The following is a 19,225-nucleotide window of genomic DNA, read 5'->3' on the forward strand; positions in this document are numbered from 1 at the left end:
CCTTGTGCTCTTCTTTGTCCCCTCTGAGTGCCCGCCTGTGTGCAGGTGCTGCGGCGTTCGAACCTGGACGGGGGGCGTATTGCTGGGCCAGGCCGCGTGCCTTGGGTAGTGGGTGGAAAACTCCAGACAGGCAACATGTGTATGCGTGGCCACGTGCATGTGTTGTGCTCCGAGCTAATCAGGGCGCCAGAGCGCAGGTGTCTGCTAGGCACCACTCGCTGTGCTCCGCTGCAGTGCGTCAGAGGCACCCGCCCCATGCTGTGACTCGGAGGGTGGTGGGAGAGCGCTTCTGCCTTGTGTGACTGGCAGAGGGGAAGGGAGCTGGAGAGCTGGGTTCAGGTTCACCCTATTCCTAGAGACCAACCTAGGAGGACCAGTCTCTGAAGGATTGACATTGGATGTGGTTGTAAAAGCTTTTGACCCTGACTCGGACAGGAGGGGCCATATCCTAACTCAGAACCCCAATCCTTGTGTCTTCACCCCCTCCTCCCAGGGGCCAGAATTTTCCAGACTCTGACCATTCATACTCCTGGGGGGCTCGGGTTACTGTATATGCTCTCCTGGGGGGTGTTCTACCTTTTCCAGCTGACCCAGAAGTTGGGGAGGATAGACTTGGGATAGAATGAGGGGGAGGGATGGTTGGGTAAGCCAGGGTAAGAGCTGTTACTCTCTGGTTGCAATGTGGCAAGTTGTGATATCCTTCCAGGAATGCTCAAGGGACTGAGACATCTCCAAGAGCTGGGCTGTAATATCTGTGGGAAGATACTACAAAGTCCAGTAACTTGAATAGGCCTGTTCTGGGTCAGGCACAGCAGGACATGCCTGCAATGCCAGTACTTAGGAGGCTGAGGTGGGACTGGGAGTTTAAGGCCAATCTGGGCTCTACTGGAAGATGGTCTCAAGAACAATTGGAAGGCCTGTTCTGATGTAGAACATCTGGCAGATGCCCAGTGCCCTGGACACTTTTCTGGGACAGAGTAGAAGGAGTGCCCTGGGATAAAAATGGCCAAATGAGGGTGCCTGTGCAGGCAGGCCTGGGTGGGGATAGCAGTTCCCTACGGAAGCAGCAGACAGGAACATCTGAGGCCAGTGTCTGGATCAGGTATGGAGTCTGGGCCCCAGGACTAAAGTCAGATTCCCTAAAGGACCACTACTTACTGAAACCTGAGGCCCCAGTGGCCTTGTAACCATGGGCTCACGCTGCCCCAGGAGTCCCCCATTACCTCAGAGAGCCCTTTCTTGAGTCCCTCCATAAGCAGAGGCCCAAATCCATTCCCATCCCAAGACCCAATGTTGGCTGCTCCCCCGGAAAGTGCCTGCAGCCCCTTCTCCGGAAAAGGCCTTTCCTGTTGGCCTGAAAACCTGCTCCTTCCTCCCAGCCCAGAACCAAACGCCTGGTTGCTGTGCAATAAAGAACAGGTCTCTACCTCTCGTTTCATACAGGATGCTTCTTTTAATGCAGCCAAAAATGATATTTGCTTTTCTCAAAACCATGACCATAAAGGATGCAGTGACCAATTCATTCTGCAAAACACCTGGGCTCCTTCAGGGGCCAGGAGACACACGTGACATCAAGCCCTTCAGGGAGCTAGAGGTGGCATGAACCCTCAGCTAAGCTCTGGGAGGCCTGCTGAGGGCAGGGCTTGGCCGTGCAAAAGAGGCTGGCAGAGGCACGGGGATGGGCAGGCAGAGTCAGCACTGCTCACCAAGCTCCCTTGGGCAGGGGTGGTCCATCGGTGTGCCCAGTAGACTCTTAGCTGCTTCCAAGGTAGGGAAGGACACGTGCAGTTCAGGGGATCCTGACGGTGGTTACCTTCCACCTCCCTGCTGCCAGGGACCCTTGTGTGGGTCTCCTCCAGTCCCCGGAAGGTCTCTGGAGAATGCCTGCCCTCCTCCCTCTGAGAGGCTGGAGGGTGGTGGTCTAATACTGCCTAAGTACTTAGCCTTCCGCCAGTGTGTAAGCAAGCGAGTGGCCAGGATGCTGGAACATCCACTGCGTGGGCAGGGACAGAACAGGCCCAAGCCACTCCTGCTGCCTGGGAAGGCACTGACATTCTTCCCTAAAACCCTCTGAATCTGTCAGGCATCTCTGCTGGGCCTGCTTCCCATCCCTGCCCACACCCCCTCCTTCAGGCTGGTGCCTGAGCTGGGGGGGATTCATTGACGATTCCGGCTGCCCAACTTCCTGCGGTCCTTATTCTGGCTGCGCTGAGGGTCCTCCATCTTATGCACTCGGAAACATTCCTTGAGGTTTTGGGAGCGGATCTTGGGGTTCAGGATCTCCTCTGTCATGGAACTGGGGAACCAGCCTCTCTCCTGGTCATGCAGCCGCTCACCAAAGATCCACCCTGCAAAGAAGTTAGTAGGGTCAGGAGATCTACAGGATGGGGGGGGGGGGCTAGGCTGGGGCTTCTTCTTAGCTAGGATTCCCCCTCTGTATGGGGAGCAAGGATTGAGCCATCCTTAGGAGTTTGGCATTTCTAGAGGACAGTAGCTTGGCACCCTACCTAAGCTTAGATTGTCCCTACTATGTGCTACGAAGCACATGGAGTATAAAGAACCAGGCTGCAGGCTCTCCCATGAGTGGGAGCCTATTTTGAACTTTGCTAGGCTACCTCATACCAGGACAGGAGACTTGAAGGGTCACTCTTAAAAGAGGCATTCAAGGGACCAATGTAGGAGAGAGCTGACCCCTGACTCAGCAAACCTAGACATTGAACTCATCCTCTCACTGGACATATTCTCTCAGAATCTCACCCAGAGAGTCAAGTGGTTGCAGTGGGATGGCTGCTATAAACTGGGGATACCCTGAGTCCCCAAGTGTCCTGATCTCTTTTCTCTGCTGTCTTCCCTCTCCTAGAGATCTTGGCCAGGCTTGTTAAATGGGTCTCTACCCAATGTTCCTCAGGCCACCTTAGGAGGGGTATGAAGCAGTATACTATGTCGTAGAAAAGGCAGGGGGGACCCTGGGACCCACAGAGGGATATTGTGAAGATCACTTGGTGTTCTAACCATGACTCAGTACAAAGAAAAGGATGGGGGCCTTTGTTCCTAGGTAGTTTGGTTGTCTCTGTTGTAACAACATCAGGTTATCACGCTGTGCCCAGGCCACCATAAAATTTCAGGGATTTCCCCCGTCTTTCATCATGAATGGTGGAATTACACGTGTGTGCCATTCTACCCACCTACTCCTGAGATTTTGATGAGGAAGAGTTAATACACAAAAGCCAAGTATGCCAACAAGAAAGGGGGCTGGAGTTTAAATGGGCAGGAGCTACAGAAAAACTCCAGATGGAGCTAATTCTGCCTGCCATCCACAGGGTGGGCGGGAGCAGGGCATCCCCAGAAGCTTGTGGTCAAACTGGTTGAGGTCAGGGTCAAGCTCCCTCCAAGGGGAGTCCATAGCCAAGTCTGGGAGGGCCGTAGCCACCTGCGAGGCCTGCTCTAAGAAGAAGGAGGCTCACAGCCCACAGGAATGGAAGGAAGGCTCAGAAGTCTGAGGAAAGCCAATGAATCCTGGGCTCAGTGCTCAGCAGAATGCCCTAGTAAGTACCAGTACCAGCAAAGATGAGGGTTCTGCCTGCCCACCTGCTGACTGCAGCATCTAGTGCTATATCTAGGCTATAGTCCTTTCTCCCTTGGCTGGCCAAGATGGAGAGAACTGGGGGCCTCACCATCCTCCGTCTTCTCTAGGATGTTCAGGATGTCTGCCAGTTCCAGTGTCAGCTCATCGGGCTGCTGGGCCACGTAGGGGTGGACACACTGGACCTGCGGACAGTCTGCAGGAGAGGGGGAGAGGGGTAAGGTATGGCCCCCATCATGGGCTCCACCCTGGTCCACAATTCTGCCAGCAGCGGGTGGCTGAGTCCTCTCTGAAAACAGGACCTGGGACTGTACAACAGTGAGAGGTTCCCTCTGAGGGAGAGGAGGTCGAACCGCAGGGAGGCTGCGTTGGATGACCGTGAATTCTGGGAAAGGGAGGAAGGGATTCACTAGCCATGATGGGGCTATCAGCCTAGAAGACAAGAGAAACCTCTTGTTCTTAAGTGTGACCCTGTGAGCAGTTCAGGGTGAGGACAAGCCAACGGGCTGGGATAGTAACCTCTTCGCAAGGCAGACAGACTCATGTTTCTCTGGGGGCTTCTGTGAGTGGATAGACAACTGGAAAACCCAAAGAATACTGGAGTTTGGGTCCAAGATTCTGCCATCCGACTCTTAGGACTCTGGGACTTCCGCTTCTTTCTTAACCATCCAGTATACAGGGGTATTAAGCTCCTGCCTGGTGGACGATGGACCTCCCTGGGAGAGAAGTCCCTTCCCACCGGCTGCCCTGAGGCTGAGGCCCAGTAAGTCCTAGCCAAAGCCAACCTAGAGCCTCCTTTCCAAGTCAGAGACTCACCCAACAGCCGAGATGTGAAGGATACAAACTTGGTCCTCCTGTTGGGGGCCAGTGAAGTCATCCAACGCTTCATCTCGCTCCTGCATAGGAAGGGGACAGACAGTGCCCAACTGCAGAGCCAACACCACCCGATGGTGTGAGCTTAGGCCTTCTGGTCAGCTACATTGTAAGCCTGGCTCTTGATAACACCAGGACAGCTCAGTTCACTGCACAGGGACCCCACCACCCTGCATTCCCCACAGGCCAGGGGTTTGAAGTCTGACAGACTGAGGAGCCATCCATGAGGTCCTGCAAGCGGCTAGCTCTCAAGGTATGTTGCTGTGAAGCCACAGTCTCTAGGGAGTGGCTATCCTGGCTGCTCAGATGTGGGATAAGTATCCATTTTACAAGATAGACTTGTCCTCCTTGCCCAGGAATATATAGCCATCCATGCCATCTAAACCCCACCATGAAGAGCCTGAAAAAGCCTCTACCAGAGTTCCCACGGGAAGGAGTCATGCTGGGTAGTGTGAGCAAGCCTTCTACAGATGTATCTTGAGCCCTGTTTTACCTATGGGGAAGACAAGCCTATGAGTGACACTGGGTGTAGCTCACAGTGCTGGACACTCACTGGGAGGATGCCTTCAGCATATAGGTGGCCTCCCGGTCATCTGCGTTTTCCAGCAGCCGCAGGATGAACACATTAGCCAGTGTCTGGCCCTGGTCCTCCAGCTCCTCCACTCGCAGCAGGCCCCTTGGAGCGGAATCGAACACCTGGTACTTGTCTCTGTGGAACAAGGAAGGCAGGGTGGACTTGTTGGTCTCAGGAGGACCCTTTGGCTGGCTGGAAGAACCAGCAGATGGCTCTAGCCATTCTCTACCTCCCCTAGGAAACCCCCAGCATGCCTGTCCCCTGCTCCTTAAAAGGGCTCCCATCCTGGGCTGTGGCAGAGCAGTGGCCACTTTATTGAGCTCAGTGTCAGACACGGTGCAGGCTTCCCACGTTTGTAGGAGGGAAACGAGTTCATTCAGGGAGGCTCCACCATGGCCCAAAGCGAGAGCACAGAAGGCCTTTGAAAACCTGACCCTAACGACAGCTACACTGCCACCTGAGTATCTCCCACCGTGCTCACACTCAGGCCGGGGCCTCTCCAGTGCCAGGCTCACCCAGGGATCTGCCGGCAGATCACCAGCAGGTCATTGAAGAGGAAGAGGTAAATCTCTCTGAAGAGCTTCTTGGTCCGCAGGGTGCGGGAGGTCTTGGGGCCGGACATCTGCTGTAGTTCACCTTGCTTCAGCAGCCACCGGGAGTGTGAGATGATAGGTACCGACTGGGGGGCGGGGAGGGGGGAGGGGCGTCAGGCGGCAGCACCCTAGCACCCTTGAGGATCCTACAAATGCCACACCTGGAGTAAAGCTGAGCGTGTGCAAGGACTGTGTGGGGCCATACACTCCCTGCCACCGGCCCTGCAGTGAGACAGGTGTACACTCTCATATGTGTCGTGTGTGTGTGTGTGTGTGTGTGTGTGTGTGTGTGTGTGTATGTGTGAATGTATATGTGTGTGAGCACGTGTGCATGTGTATGTGTGTGCATTGTGCATGCTTGTATGTGTATGTGTGAATGTGGTCGTGTGTGCATGTGTGTGCACACGTGTGCACGTGTATGTATGGGCATGTGTGCATACTTGTATATGTATGTGTGCGTGTGTGTGCATGCTTGTATGTGTGTGTGAATGTGTATGTGGGTGCGTATGTGTATGTATATGTGTGTGAGCACGTGTGCATGTGTATGTGTGCATTGTGCATGCTTGTATGTGTATGTATGCATGTGTGTGTGGGCGTGTATGTTTGTATATGATCATCATCCCATCAGGTTCAGCTTGCTTGATGTAGCCTCAGAAGTCAAGTTTACAGAAGAAAGGAAATAATGGTGCCCCACAGGATAAGAAGCTCAGTGCTGCAGGGGCAAGGTGTTTTCCAGGGTTGCCGTGCACTCTGCAGTCAGCCCAGCAGGTGCAATTCCAGAGGTATCTGAAGGTCCCTCCCAGCCTCCAGCTGGACTCAGTTCCCAAACTCTGACCTCTGGGACCCTTTGAGTTTTGCTCATGCTAGACCAGTGCTCTCCTGAGCTACATGAACGGCTCTCCAGGGCCCTCACTAGACACCATGGACCAATATCCAAGTCACCAGAAATCCAGAAAAAGGAAGTAGCTTGCCAATCCCTCAGCACTGAGAGTCCCTGAACATTGCTCAGGATCACCCAGGTAGTAACAGTGCCACAGTCACAAAGGCAGGCAGCTGAAGGCCCACAGCTCTCAGAAGGTAAATCTGGGCAGAGTGCTTCCACCACTGGGGAGGGTGCACAGGGGTACAGGCTAGACTGTCTATGCCTCTGGGTAGGGTGGGCATGGGATGACCCCGATCTTGCCAGGCTGACCTTGATCTTGAACTCCATCTTCTTCTGAATGCTGATCATCTGTTCTGTGCGGCTCATCTTCCGGACACCCTCGTTGCACGCCTTTACCACCTGGCAGAGGGAGGACTCGTCAGGCCAGTCTGCCAGGACGAGACCGTTATGTTATGTTCAGCAGCTGACACTGACTGACTGGCCTCAGATTGGCAGGAACTCTTTCTCTACCACACTCTGGAACTAAGTGAGGATGCGCTGTGCAGTCCAGAGCAGCGGTTCTCAACCTGTGGGTCGAGGTCCCCTGGGGATTGAACGACCTCACCACAGGGGTTGCGTCTGCTGCAGATACCTACATTACAACTCAGAACAGTAACAGCATTACAGTTATGAAGTAAGAACGATAATAACTTTATGGTTGGGGGTCACCACAACATGAGGAAACTGTATTAAAGGGTCACAGCCTTGGGAAGGCTGAGAACCATGGCTCTAGAGGATGATTTAATCTCCTTGTCCTTGACTAGAAAGCCAACCTCCCAGTCCATGAGGATGGAGTCTTTCTCCTCAGCTTGACTAGGAAAGGAAAGGCTCCACATTGAACTCTCACCCCTAGGGGTGCCCAGCCTCCCCATTTCCCTGGAAGGCAATCAGGAACCAACAAGCCATTAATGCTACATTTCCCCTGTGCCTCCATCTCCAGGACCAGTGTCTTAAATAACTCATGGGGTCTAGGACAGAGCCTGGCCTGATGCTTTGTCAGTGTTAATAAGGGCAGAGCAGAAAGAAGCATGGAGGATATTCCTTGTAGTGCAGCTTAGAATGAGAAAATCTGTCACCAATTTCAATTGTCCATTAAGTAGCATGGACTGAGACACAATGTATCCATGCCCCCAGGGCTCTGAATCTCATGCTCAACTGAAGAGCAAAGGCTGTGCTTTAGATACAGTCTCTGATTATAAACAGTTATGGTGGTAAATGCTGTGTGTGTGTGTGTACGTGTATATGTGTACGTGTTTATGTGTGTGTGTACGTGTGTGTGGCTGTGTATGCATGTGTGTATATGTGTGTGTGTATGTGTGTGTATGCATGTGTGTATATGTGTGTGTGTGAGAGAGACAGAGAGAGAAAGATCTTTGCTATCTCCATTTTGCTCATGTTCATTTTCTAAATTTTCTTGTATTTGATCATTGATTATTTTTTGAATGAGAAAAAAAACCTTTTTAAAAAAGTAAGCAAGCAAGATAAACAGATTATCTCTTTCATCAAAAGGACAGACAAGAAAAAAGCAGAGAAGAGTTTAAAATAGGAAACACACCAGGCCCCTGTCCCACCTCTGAGACAGCCCTCTGGGGCGGGCAGGCCCCTGGCAGGTCAGAGATCACCACACCATCTGGGGTGTTGCTGCCCAGTAGGGCCTAGAAAAAAAATCGTATGGCTCATTGGTGGGGCCAAGTGCCCAGTATAGCACTTGACAGGCACACACGGCTCGAAAAAGCAGCTGATGCCTACAGACAACCCATCTCTGTCATCGAGGAGGACCAGGAGTTGGGGACACTCCTAGGCAGGGCTCTGGGTCAGGGGACAAGGGGCTGCAACAGGCATTGGGATTGCAACAGAGGTTTATGTTGGTAAAGAGGGCCAGGCAAGTGCCCCCACATGCAACCTGGGCACATGAGCAGGGGTAGAGAACTGCAGAGGAGGCTCTGACAAAGCCACATAAGGCAGGGATTCTTTTCCCTCAGTGACTCTTCCGGACTGCAAAAGTAAACCTCAGAATACAGAGACAGAATGCTAAGAGGAATAACGGTAAGAGAGGTCAGTAGGGATATCGATCAAGAAGGGACATGGCTCCGCGGGGCACACCGATGGAAACAACTCACCATTTCTAGCTCCTTGTGGGCATCCAAGGCAGTGCCTTCACGTTCAGACCCTTCCTCCACCCTCTTCAGGATGTTCTGAAGGCAAGATGGAGTTGTATTACCCCACCTCTTCCCTGTCCCGTTCCCCTTCCTCCCACACTGGTTGTCATCTCTCAGATGCAGCTTTAAAGATGTAACACACATAGCCCTTCACTGAATGGAGAGAGGGTATGGGGCCCTCAGCCAGGCCAGGGATGAATGCCTTGGCCCAGTGTGCGTGCTAATGAGAAGCCCAGGCCTCAGTACTATGGCCCCGAGGGCCTGTAAATACTCTGTGCCAGTGCAGATCCACTGGTCCATCAAGAGCAAAGCACAGGGGCAGTGCAAAGCAGCAAGGGACCCTGGTCACTCAGGCAGGGCTAAGGGCTAGCTCTGTCCCAGGTGAGGCATAGTGATTACACCAGGTCCTCCCTCCCTGCCTTCCTTCTGGGAGTCACTGGAGATGGAGTGAGGAGTCATCATGGCGCTGGTCCTGAGACCTTCACTGACCGGTCTTTTTCCTGTAAAGTATCTTTTCCTCAATCCTTCAGTTCAGTTAACTTGGCTTCTCTCACTCTCGGGCCAAGTATAACCTTGTCTACTTTTGTACTGGCTGTTTTTTGTGTGTCAACTTGACACACGCTGGAGTTATAACATACAAAGGAGTCTCCCTTAAGGAAATGCCTCCATGAGACCCAGCTGTAAGGCATTTTCTCAATTAGTGATCAAACGGGGGAGGACCCAGCCCATTGTGGGTGGTGTCATCCCTGGGCTGGTGGTTCTGGGTTCTATAAGAAAGCAGGCTGAGCAAGCCAGGGGAAGCAAGTCAGTAAGTAACATCCCTCCACGGCCTCTGCATCAGCTCCTGCCTCTAAGTTCCTGTCCTGTGTGATTTCCAGTCCCCAACTTGCTTCTCTGTCATGGTGTTTTGTACAGGAATAGAAACCCTCAGACAACTTTCCTCTGTGCCCGCTCTCCGCCTCTGTAGCAGCCGCAATGAACACTGACAAATGTCAACCACATCGGGTGAGGCTGGAACCTGAGACATTCCTTCCCCAACTTCTTGCCCACACCTCTGCATCCTTCCCATCATGCTTTGCTGGTCAGGGCTGGCCCTGCTCCTATGCATCTTCTTTCCCCAGCACCTTTGAACATTCAGTTCCCTCTACATCGTGGGTCTCTTCTTCCAGATGTTGATGCAGTTGGCTCCTCCAAGCTGAACCTCCCTTAAATCTTGCTGGTCTTTCTTGACTCCTCTGATTGGCAGTACCCAGGCAGGCACCCTCGACTGAGTTAACTCCCTTCTAATCCTCACAGCTATGCCCACTTTTCTGGTAACTTCCGCCAACCTTCCTTCTGGAATAGAGCTGAGCCCTCATTGCTTAGAGCACAACAGGACCCTAGTTGACCCTTATTTAACAAACGGATTCCCTAAAATATTAGCAGAGAGGTAGAAGGAGCAAAGGCTTGGACAGGGGAGGCCAGCAGAGCCTGGGGCACGGTGAGGGGTGACACCTGGACCAGCAGCTTGAGTCTCGTGATCCTCTGGAAGGGCAAGATGAGGAAGGAGGACAAGGGCAGGCCCTTGCACTTGGGGTCCAGCTCCAGCTGTGCGATCAGTTCCCGAAAAGCCGTCTTCTCCTGTCTGAAGATCCACACACAGGGGACTGTCTCTGAGCTCAGGCCCTGGAGGGGTGAATAGAAGATGCTTCCCACCCTCCCTCCCCCTCCTCATTTCTTTTAAATGGGAAATAAACTGTTCATGTAAACGTCAAGTAACAATAGTGGTTCCATATGCCAGGCCATGAAGACTTGGCAAAGCATGATTCGTGTGGGAGGGTAAGAATCCCATTGTAGCCAATGAATCAGACATACAATTAGATGACTTCACCCAGCAGGAAGCCGAGGCAAGGTAAACCCACGGGAGAAATGGAACCTGCAGCAGGCTCCAGGCACCTGCCAGGAGAGCTTGGCCACATGGCCCAGTGCTGCTGCAGGCCGGGAAGACGACTGCCGGAGACTTACTGCACGGCAGCAGCAGACAGGGCAGTCACCATACCTGCTGCTAGTGGGAGCAGACTCCCCCATCTGCACCCACAGGGCAAAGTGCCATGGTGACCAGCTACCCTGGGGATTCTTGGGAACTGCAAGACACCGACACCTATTCCCTGCTTAATCTGAGAAACAGCACCTGATTCCCACCACCTTCCAAATAGTTGCTGGGAAGCACCCGGATGAATACCCTAGATACTCAAAAGTTTAAAATGTCCACTTCAAACATGTGGCTGGATAGAAATCCAATCCAGATGCTATTTGGACAGTGGGCATGCGCTCACACTGAAACCCTTCTGGCTCGCCATCTACAACAAGCCTAGAAGCCATGGGGAAACTGACTCTGTCACAAATGACTAGATACACACAAACACACTCACACACACATACTCTCTCTCTCTCTCTCTCTCTCTCTCTCTCTCTCTCTCTCTCCCTCCCCTCCCCTCCCCCTCCCTCCCCTCCCCTCCCCCTCCCTCCCTCTCTCTCTCTCTCTCTCTCTCTCTCTCTCTCTCTCTCTCTCTCTCTAATTCCCTGCCGGCTGCAGGATGCTTCTTAGCAACTGTCACCGAACTGCCACCTTTGACCCACAGCTTCTCGACACGGTAGCTGCTGCCGTGTGCCAGGCAGAGTCTGCCAGCCTCCCCAGGCAACCTGTGTAGATCCGTCTGTCCTGATGAGGCCCCCAACCTTGCCTTTGTTCTCAGGGCACTGCAGAGACCCGTGCACCTGTACTGTGTCTGGGACTGCAAACCTGGTCCACTATAGGTTCTCCTACTGGAGAGACTTTCGTTTTGTTTTGTTTTGGTTGCAGGGGTGTGTACCCTTCCCTGTGCTTCAGAACAAGGTCATGAAGTGGGGGATGGGCTCCCAGTTCACATGCAACACACGGCCAGCCAAGGCTCCTGCCTGCCCACCATTGGCTTTCTTACTTCACGCCCATGTTCCCAATGTTCTAGACCTTGGATAATCCCCGTGGCTAAACATTATTTCCTGCAGGGATTTTCTGGCCTCTGAGGACACAGGTTTGGAGGCTTTAGACGACTCCCCTGGAGCACAGGTAGACTACGGGTTTTCTAGTAACACCAAGATGCTCAGGGAACATGCTGGAGTTGGATGCTGTCACCCGCCTGACTAAATTGTGTGACTTAGTGTGGTCCTGGGGAACGCCCAGGCAAGGATGGCTGAGCCCGGGCAGGGTATACTCACAGGAGTTGCTTGTACGTCCTTTCCTGGTAGGTCTGGTTACTGACGTAGGTGATATAGACCGAGAAGTGATCAGCCGCATAACGGTACACGATGTCACACACATCCGAGATGACAATGTTCTCCTCCATGCGGTGTTCCAGCTCTAGCAAAAACCTGCAAGAGGCGGAGGCTGGGCTGAAGGCACCCGAAGGCACCTGGAGACCAGAGTGCCGGGCTGGACAGACCAGCACTCCCTCTCAAGGTGGGGCCTGCGTGCTCGTGGCACATCTGAACACAACGGGGAACAGCCGTGGTCTCAGGTATTAAGACAGGGAGAGGCCACGAGGCTCACCTTTATCTCTTAGTGTGTACTGATGTGTTTGCAGGTGTAACAGAATGGTGACCGAGCTGAGCCTCACAATGGTCCCCTGGGTACCAAGAGAGGCAGGGATTGGATGAACCTAGACTGGCGTCCTGCCCATCGCTCATTAAGCTAGCGGCCAACGCACGGGGAGTGTAACATGGGGGTCTCTACTTCTGTGTTGTGGAATTTTCCCAATTAAAACTGGAGCTGGTCTGTGAACGGCAAGCTCAGAGATCTCACGGGTTGCTCTCGCATCACTGAGCCGACACTCCTAGAAGTTACTGGACAAGAGGAGAGGACGGCTACCAGGGGAGGCAGAGACTACGAAGGAAAGACAGGTGTCAGGGTAAAGGGGGCAACTGGAGGGCCCCTGCACGGACAGCAAGAGCAGTCCAGGCTTCCACACGTGACCCTGAGTGACCCTCACTGAAGGGGAAGGCTGCCTCTGCCACGGTCAACCGAATCTGAATGTGGGAAGTTGGCCTAGTGCTTCCGAGGTTGCTGGGAAATGCTCAGTGAACCCTTCATCCTCCTCTCCCTCCTCTTCCTCTTCCTCCTCTCCCTCCTCCTCCCCTACAGGAGCTCACTTCCTCCTTTACCCAAGTCCAACTGCAGGAAATGCAGATTCCACATTTTTTCCTGGGTTGTTGGACACCTCATGGGAGAGGAGAAGGAAACAGTAATTTGGGCAGCACTGGCACTGGCCTGCAGGGAGCTTAGGCTTTGGTATTTCTGGGCGAGCGGTTCTTCCCAGATGACCTTGGCCATTGTCATGAGACCCATACAGATTGGCCTGTGGGTCTCATACATCAGATTCAACCCAACGTCACTCTAACGGGTGTGGGAGAGTCCTCCAACTCACAGCACCATAAAGATGCACAGGTCTCAGAGGCTAAAGGGAAGAGGCTCAGGGGTGACAGTGACCAGCCTGCTGGAGAAGACAACGGGCCTTTTGGTTTACATCTATGTGGATGCACACTTGTATGTGTGCGAGCATGTGTGTGTATGTGTGTGTAGGTCAGAGGTCAAAGGTCAACTTCAGGTGTCATTCCTCAGGAGCCATCCACCTAGTTTCTTTTGAGACAATTTTTCATTAGTCTGGAGCTCACCAATTAGGCTAGACTGGCTAGCTTGCCAGGCAGCCCCAAGGACTCTCCTAGCTCCCCATCCCTAGAACTGGAATTACAAGTGTACCCTACCGCCTCTAGTTTCGTGTGGGTTCTGGGATCAAACTCAAGTCAGCAAGCTTGCAAGACAAGCATTCTACCCCACTGCACCATCTCCCCCGTGCCTAGAGTCATTTTATCCACCCTATTTCTTTACACAAAAATCCAGAACCTTCAAAGGTATAGACGCCCAGCTAGCGGTAGGCATGGGCCCTGGTGTCAGCCACATCCCGTTATGGAGAGGATAGAAGAAGGTGGACACCAGTGCTCACCGCTCACTGACAGCCATGACATCCAGGACATTGGAGAAGAGGATGTGGGCCTCGGACGGGTGCAGGATCTTCTTCAGCCGCTCGTTCTCCATGAAGTGCGACACCAGCAGGTTCAGGCTCTTATAGTAGGAGGCCTCAGAGGTGACCAACTCAAACATGGCCTGTGGGGACACAGAGGAGACCTCGTTGTCATTGCTAAGAAGAGCTGAGAACGTCCTTAGATGCAGCTGTGGTGGCAGCTGTGTGGCCAAAGCCAATGCGCCCTGGTGCAAAGGAGACAACCCCTCATTCTTGGCAAGTACACTGTCCCCGCCTGCCACCTGATGACAAGCTAGGGGCCAACCTGTAGAAGCAGCAGTATGAGAGGCAGGCCCTATGACAGAGTCAGATGGTGATGAAGGTGACTCCAGCCTCAGTTTATTGGTGTAGATGATTAGATGAATGGTAGGGCCCTGCCTGCTCCTATTTTACAGGAAATAAATCAAGATGCCCATCAGGAAGGGTGCAGCTTTGAGTGACTTTTACTCTTGTTTTTTCCTTTTACCTTTTTAATTATCTTGAAAAAAAAATCCCAATTAAGCCTCTGTTATTTCTTTCAACATCTGATTTTATATTTTATAATGTACGTTTTAAAAAGGCAATTTTCATTTTGAAAAGGAAAAAAAAAACAGAAAAGGAAACATAAAATTTTTACTTCAGCCTTCAGGAGTACCCTTCTCCTGTATCAGCATCGCCTTACCGATGAGATGCACTCAAAACTTGGCTAGCTTGCCGTTAGTGCTTGTCAATAGCCCACCCCAAATCCAGCGGGAGCCACGCCCACTGTCTGTCCAGTCACTCTCCACAGTCTCTTGACCTAGGGCTGGTTTAGATGCCTGAAGGGACAGTGTGGCAGGTTGAACTATTGACCCCTCCAAAAGTATTCTCGCTCCCTGGTCTCCAGGACCTGCAACTGCGCCCTTGAGTGGGATTGGGTCTTTGCAGCTGTGCTTGAATAGAAAGAAGGTCTTGAGGTGAGACCATAAGACCATTTCGGATTCAGGTTGGGCCCTACCCCTAGCTGGAAGTGTTGAGCTTCGCTTCTGTTGCTGTGATAAAATATCAAGTTTAAGAAAGGTTTATTCAGCTCACACTTCCAGGCCGCAGTCTGACATTTCAAGGAAGTCAAGACAGGAAGTTGAAGCAGCTAGTCACACCCACAGCTAAGAGCAGAGAGTGAATCATGTTCCCTTACTCAGCTCGCCCGCCCGGGACTCACTCAGGTTCAGGAAATGGTACCATTAACTTGTAGTCTGGATCTTCCTATGTCATAGAGAATAAATTGTCCACAGACAAACAGGCCAGCCTGATCTAGACAATCCAGATGACTCTAGATTGGGTCAGCTGGCAATTAAAATTAATTAAATTGCTGTAGATACCTCCAGAAAGGAAAGGAGAGAAAGGAGACACAGGTAGGTACACAGAGGACGGAGGTGGGGACCAGGGTGGCACCTGGAGACTGGAAGACAAAGGAATGATTCTTCCTTGGTGCTCAGGAGGGAGGGCAGCCTGTTAATGCCTCCACTCAAGCTTCGGGTCCATACCTTGGGGGAAGGGATGTTGGGGGTGGTAAATTTCTATCATTCCATGATAACAGTCCTCAGAAACCAGTACACCAGACTGAGGACAGACAAGGGCAATGGGCAGGGGTCTGGCAGTGGATGTTCCAGCTCCAGGAATTATGGAGGTAGTGGGGAGGGGGGAAGACTAATGTTTGTTCCCAGAACACACATGCCTGGGTGATGGTGGTAGAGGTGGGCAACGGGTTTCCCATGCTGTTTCATTTAATCCTCAGGGTCCCCCAGAAGGGATGTGTAGATGTTCGTGTTTCATCAAAGTCACATGAGCAATGCCCTCAAAGTCATGTGACCTTGATTTGAGAATCCAGATGTTATGACTCCCTTCCAGGTTGGGTCACAGCAAAACAGGATTAACTGAATGTTTCCAGTCACTGCCAGCCAGTGAGCCTGGTGAGGCCCTTTGAGACAGGGAATCCATTTTTAAGTTGGAGATACCTTGTAGCGACTGTAAGAAAGTCGACAGAGACATCCCCCCTGCCCCCAGACCCCAGGTACTTGGTCTGCACTTGACTTGAGACAATACCAATCAGGGTTAAGATGCCGTGAATTGTGGGCCTGGGACCCAGTGCTGGCTGGGAATTCATCTTTGGTTTGCATTGCTGCCTGTGTCCTTCACAGAAAAGAAGGCCACACTGGGCATCAAGTTTTCTGGAAGCTTCTCTGCTACAAATGTTATTAACTCACCTTCTGGCTGTTACATTTAATTTCTCAAAAGAATGCCAACATAACCGGGCAGCCAAGCTCGGAACACATGCAACTAGCCCGACTGTCTCCATACAACTCATTCACAGACTGAGGGACCTGCCATCCCCACACAGCAACACGAGAGCGTTGCCTATCAGATGGGGGTGCTCTGAAGAGCACTGTCAGAACACCTGGCACTGTACTTGCCGGTACCCCGCCTCACCCTGCTGATGACAGCTTTTGTCCCAGTGACTATGCGGACCAGGATTTGGGGACAGCTGGGACTGGCTATGCTGTGGTTGACAGCAGCAGGTTTTGTCCTGAATCATACAGCTGATGCTGGCTAAGCCCATTCACTAACCTCCCACCCGCCCCTTATCCATTTATAGGTGGTTAGTCATCGGTGAATTTGCCTTGGCCAGGATGTTTGTCTCTATTTAGCTTGCTACCATCAGTGTGGCTGTCTTTTCCTTATCAATATTGCTTTTGACTCAGCCACTCAAGCCTTTTACATGGCTCTAGAGGAGAGGCAAGGGATTGGGGGATGTAGCTCAGTGGTGGTTTTTTTTCCTGCCATGTAAAAGGCTCTCAGCTTGATCCTGGTATACAAGCAAAACCTTAAAAGAAATAAGAAATAAGGGCGCCAGGCCCTGTGTGCTCCTCTCCTAGGCATCCATTCAGCCGTATGTACCATACACTCCCTGGACACCTGCTATATCTGGTGTAGCACCAAGCCCTCCAAATGGTCACAGCACCATGGATATCATTACGCAGCTATACCTCAGAGGAGCAGACTGACTGACATCTCTCAGGCAACATCAGGTGTGTGTGTCAGTATGTGTGTTTCAGAGTACGAAGATGTGGTTTGGATAGGAGATATCCATCCACCCCCAGGCTCACATGTCGGAAGCTTGGTCTTCAACTGCTATTCTGGGAGACTGTAGAAACTTGGCTACATGAAGTAGGTCCCTGGGGGTGGTCACTCCTTGTCCTAGCCTCTTCCTGTCTCTCCCTACTTTCTGTCTGCTCTGAGGTAAATTGCTTTGCTCTAAGATACACTTTCTGCCATGGGATGCAGCCTGACCTCGAGCCCCACAGCAATGGAGCTAGATGACAATGGGCCAGAGCCTCTGAGACGGTGAGCCAAAATATATCCATCCTCCTTCTTCCTTCTTTGGGACAGGGTCTCTATAAAGCCCTGGCAACCCCGGGGCTTGTTAAGTAGACCAGGCTGGCCTTGAACTCACAAACATCTGACTGCCTCTGCCTCCCAAGCACTGGGATTAAAGGTGTGTGTATCACCATCCTGGACTCTTTACTTCTCAACGATCTCATCACATTGATGTAAAGGTGACATACGTGTGTGTGTGTGTGTGTGTGTGTGTGTGTGTGTGTGTGTGTTGATAGAAAGATAAAAATATTGATAGATAGATAGATAGAAATACAGATAGAAACATAGACAAAAAGATAGAGAGATAGAAATAGAGAGAGATAGAAAGATAGGTACTGACTGATATTTCAGCAGCTTTTGCTACAGTTTATGAATAAGCCAGGCAGGGCACCATCGTAGCTTCCCTCCCTGGTAGCTGTTTTGTAAGCCAGGCTGCCCGATAGTATCCTCAGAGAACACCCAATTAGACTGACCCAAATTTTATGAATCACAGCTTGGTCCCTCAATGGTGCTCTTAGATCTCAACTCTTCCATTTCTTAGCTGCCAAGAACCGTGAGGATCACAGGATCCCCTGCCTGGACTTCTTTGTGCAGGCTAAGAGCTGGTTAATAGTTGCTGTTTCCTGGACTATCCGTCCAGGCGGCTCTGCCGTTGCTGAGGACAGTAACATGTGTGCTTACTGTGCAGCTGGGGTGCCAACAGTCATTGGCCTTGGGTGGTCAGAACTTACTAAATAAGAGTGGCAGCTTGGGCTCCTTGGGTGGCTGTGAGGGGTAAGGTTTATGTACAAAGCACAGTCTGGGGGTCCAGCCATGCACAGAGCATCAGACAGACAACTGGGTATGGCCGCCCATCTGGGCATCTGGGCACTGCTTTACCCAAGGGTAGAAAGTCACTCTGGCCTCTGACCAGAAAGGCAAGATATGTCTGACTCGGGAGGTGAAGTCGGGACTAAGAGGCAAAGGATGACCATTCCCAGGAATGCCAGTGCCCATTCAGAGCAACACTGGGCACACAGGACAAGGGACAAGACGGTGGTGAGAAAGGGTCAGAACGCAGAAAGGTGGTGGCGCTCCATGCGTTATGGGCTCCTACTGAAGGCTCCTGTTCATGTATACAAGGAACATGGATGCACATGCTCACACACAGGCACACATATATATACATGTGCACATGTACACACACACACACACACACACACACACACACACACACACACACACACACATTCTGCCAGGCTGTGAGAAGTAGCCCTGTCTTGTATCTTCTGTAGTGGGCCCCAGACCCCAACCCCAGCATATATTTATAGACTTTTCTATGTCTAACATAGCTTTGTCCTCCAGTGAAAGGGGACTCTTTGTGTCAGCGCACCCCTCTGGTCACCGGAGATGTGTTCAGAACAGACTTGCCTCTGGGAGAAGGGCAGGGTGGGGCTAGAAGCCAGGTGTGATGGTTAGATCATTGATTTGACAGGATCTGGAACTGCCCAGGAGACAAGCCTCTGGGTAGGCCTGTGATGAAATTCGTAGCTTGGGTTGATTGAAATGGGACAATCTACCCTAATGTGAGTAGCATTAGTCCATGGGTTCAAATCCTGAGCTGAATAAAAGGGAAAAACAATCTGAACCCCAGCATTCAGCTTTCTTTGCTTCCTGACTGTGGACAGGCTGTGGCCAGCTACCACACTCCCCTGCCATCTTGCCTTCACCAACATATAAACTATATATTCTCACACTGATCCAAATTAAACTTTGTTTCTGAGATGGGGTCTCTCTACACAGCCTGCTCTTAGGTATGAGAAGAGGAACAAAAACAATAGAATGCAAGTCTTTCTCCATGCCTGTGCAGACGTGGAGATACTCAAAACACCACTCCCTGACCACTTTCCTAGTTCTCTCTGGCCTGCCCCTTTGTATCAGAGAAGCCCCTTTGCAGAGACAAGGTCCTGAACAGACACACATGCACGCACATACGCATACACGCACACATGCATACACGCACACATGCATACACTCACACACTGCCACC

The 19,225-nt window shown here is 51.8% G+C and overlaps 1 protein-coding gene across 2 annotated transcripts in view; it reads right to left on the minus strand.

The window, feature by feature from the left end:
* Positions 1-1,428: 1,428 nt before the first annotated feature.
* The window catches only part of Ngef (neuronal guanine nucleotide exchange factor), a 97,559-nt gene continuing 79,762 nt past the window's right edge, over positions 1,429-19,225 (minus strand). Inside the window, exons 4-13 of one of the 2 annotated variants that reach the window (NM_001136241.1) lie at positions 13,723-13,883; positions 11,942-12,094; positions 10,199-10,328; positions 8,666-8,740; positions 6,816-6,905; positions 5,546-5,709; positions 5,010-5,165; positions 4,400-4,479; positions 3,675-3,779; positions 1,429-2,348 (exon numbers count right to left, since the gene is read on the minus strand). In NM_001136241.1, the coding sequence (NP_001129713.1) occupies positions 2,158-2,348; positions 3,675-3,779; positions 4,400-4,479; positions 5,010-5,165; positions 5,546-5,709; positions 6,816-6,905; positions 8,666-8,740; positions 10,199-10,328; positions 11,942-12,094; positions 13,723-13,883 (1,305 nt within the window). In that variant the 3' untranslated portion in view covers positions 1,429-2,157. The remainder of the gene's footprint in view (positions 2,349-3,674; positions 3,780-4,399; positions 4,480-5,009; positions 5,166-5,545; positions 5,710-6,815; positions 6,906-8,665; positions 8,741-10,198; positions 10,329-11,941; positions 12,095-13,722; positions 13,884-19,225) is intronic. The other variant, XM_039083015.2, reaches the window with a different exon arrangement.

The sequence above is a fragment of the Rattus norvegicus genome, chromosome 9 (genome assembly GCF_036323735.1).
Source record: "Rattus norvegicus strain BN/NHsdMcwi chromosome 9, GRCr8, whole genome shotgun sequence".
NCBI lineage: Eukaryota > Metazoa > Chordata > Mammalia > Rodentia > Muridae > Rattus > Rattus norvegicus.